Source organism: Sinocyclocheilus anshuiensis, unplaced genomic scaffold, assembly GCF_001515605.1.
Source record: "Sinocyclocheilus anshuiensis isolate Anshui unplaced genomic scaffold, SAMN03320099.WGS_v1.1 scaffold188, whole genome shotgun sequence".
Classification (NCBI taxonomy): domain Eukaryota; kingdom Metazoa; phylum Chordata; class Actinopteri; order Cypriniformes; family Cyprinidae; genus Sinocyclocheilus; species Sinocyclocheilus anshuiensis.
The window spans coordinates 328,619-330,436 of record NW_015555768.1 but is presented as its reverse complement, the minus strand read 5'-3'; the positions used below and the strand labels follow the sequence as shown (position 1 = coordinate 330,436).

General features: G+C 35.6%; 1 protein-coding gene across 1 annotated transcript in view; it reads right to left on the bottom strand.

Moving 5' to 3' along the window:
- Positions 1-1,818, bottom strand: part of LOC107674366 (ankyrin repeat and BTB/POZ domain-containing protein 1-like) — an 11,943-nt gene that overhangs the window by 8,852 nt on the left and 1,273 nt on the right. The window contains exons 2-3 of the mRNA XM_016468323.1: positions 1,124-1,186; positions 984-1,039 (exon numbers count right to left, since the gene is read on the bottom strand). Coding sequence (XP_016323809.1) covers positions 984-1,039; positions 1,124-1,186 — 119 coding nt within the window. The remainder of the gene's footprint in view (positions 1-983; positions 1,040-1,123; positions 1,187-1,818) is intronic.

The window sequence follows — 1,818 nt, the reverse complement described above, 5'->3', positions numbered from 1 at the left end:
TGAAGCAAAAACAGAATGGTTTGACTTCAGTTTTGTGAAACTATACATAAAAATATCTGCATGAAACAGCGGACGATCTGAATGAGACGCAGATGCACTCTGCCAGCAGGTGGCGCTTAAACCCTTTCCTTGGTTTCCACTGTAAACAAAGCAGCGCTGCATTGGTCCGTGAATTAGATCTCGCTCCGGACGCGCACTGTCTGTGGAGTTTTGGCCAGGACCGGTTCCAGAATTAAATCAACATATTTTATGTTCCGTCCATTGCCCATCACTGCTATTTCGAGAGTGAATCCCGCATAAATATGTGAATGTCATTCCCGAAACTTTGCAGGGTGTACCCTATGTGTCCGAAAAACGTGTGTGTGTGTGTGTGTGTGTGTGTGTGTATATATATATATATATATATACTTTTTGACCAAAATGTGATATTTAATTCTGTATTACTAAACAAAATAACATGTATTTTGCCTTTATTTCTCTTTTTCTTTCATGGTAAATATAGGTTATATAGGTTACGTACTGTAAGCCAATTTGATCCCAAACCAACTAAATCTAGGTTAAAATTGCTACATGACTACACATTCTGGCGTATTTTGTTTTCATTTATTTTATGAGCATTGCTATTAAATATTTATTGCTTAACAAAAAACATTTTTAAAATGTTTAGACATGCTCAAATTTTAGTACCTGGGTTACAAAAATCACATACCACATAAAAAAAAAAACTCATAAAATTTTGTTTCATCATCCGAAAGCTTTCTAAATGATGCCCACCTGCTTTCACTGATTATTTGTTGAAAAATAAACGTTTTTTAATTAATAATAAAAAAATAAGTGTGTGTGTGTGTGTATATAGAATTTATTTATTTATTAATTTAAAAAATATATATTTTTAAGGGTTTCAGGCTTTATTTTGTAACCTGATCGGGAAAATCTTACTATACAGTCCCTGGTTAATTATGAATTATCATTATAGTATTTACCGTTGGCAAGCAGGTACTGCACCAGATCTTCATGTCCACAGAGACATGCATAATACCTGAAAATAAAGATGGAGTGATATCAGGGGCTTTATCATAACGGACATAGCAGACAATAAAAGGAAATAACCGAGCAGTCTTACAGAGGTGTGCTGTCCCACTTATCTCTGATGTTTAGTTCTACATCCCTCTGTTCAACCAGGTATCTAGAGAAGATGGGAGAAATGCCAAAAGATAAAGCAGAGACTAGATATATTACAACCAACATAATAATAAATAAAACATCATTCAGAACCGAACATAGAGCATCACACAAGAAACTGAGTACAAACTGAGTACAGTAATTCCAGTATGTGGGTCAATACAGTGACAACATGTTATCAGTCACACTCACATGCTTGTCCTTTTAATTCTGAGGTCGCATAGGGTGTCTCAATATTTCACAACATTACTGCCAAACAAAATGCCACTGAAAAACAACCCTGATATCTTACGGCGTTACAAGCATATCCATCAACCAAAGGTGTTTGAAAAGCATAATTCTACACTGCAATCTAACGCCACCCTGACTGCTGAACGTACAGCATCTATATAATAAATATGCCATTATGCACAATTGCTTAGACATGCACATACATTAGGTTATAGTCTATACACAGTTGCTTAGATTTGCACATACAGTCTCCAAACACTATATAAGCCTTGCACATTGTGTTACATATGCATATACTGACAACACTGGTCATGCACATTTGTGTATGAATATCATAGACTGTATAAAAACATGCACGTAGTGTCCGTGACGTCACCCGTAGGTTTCCGAAGAGCGTTTTTGAAG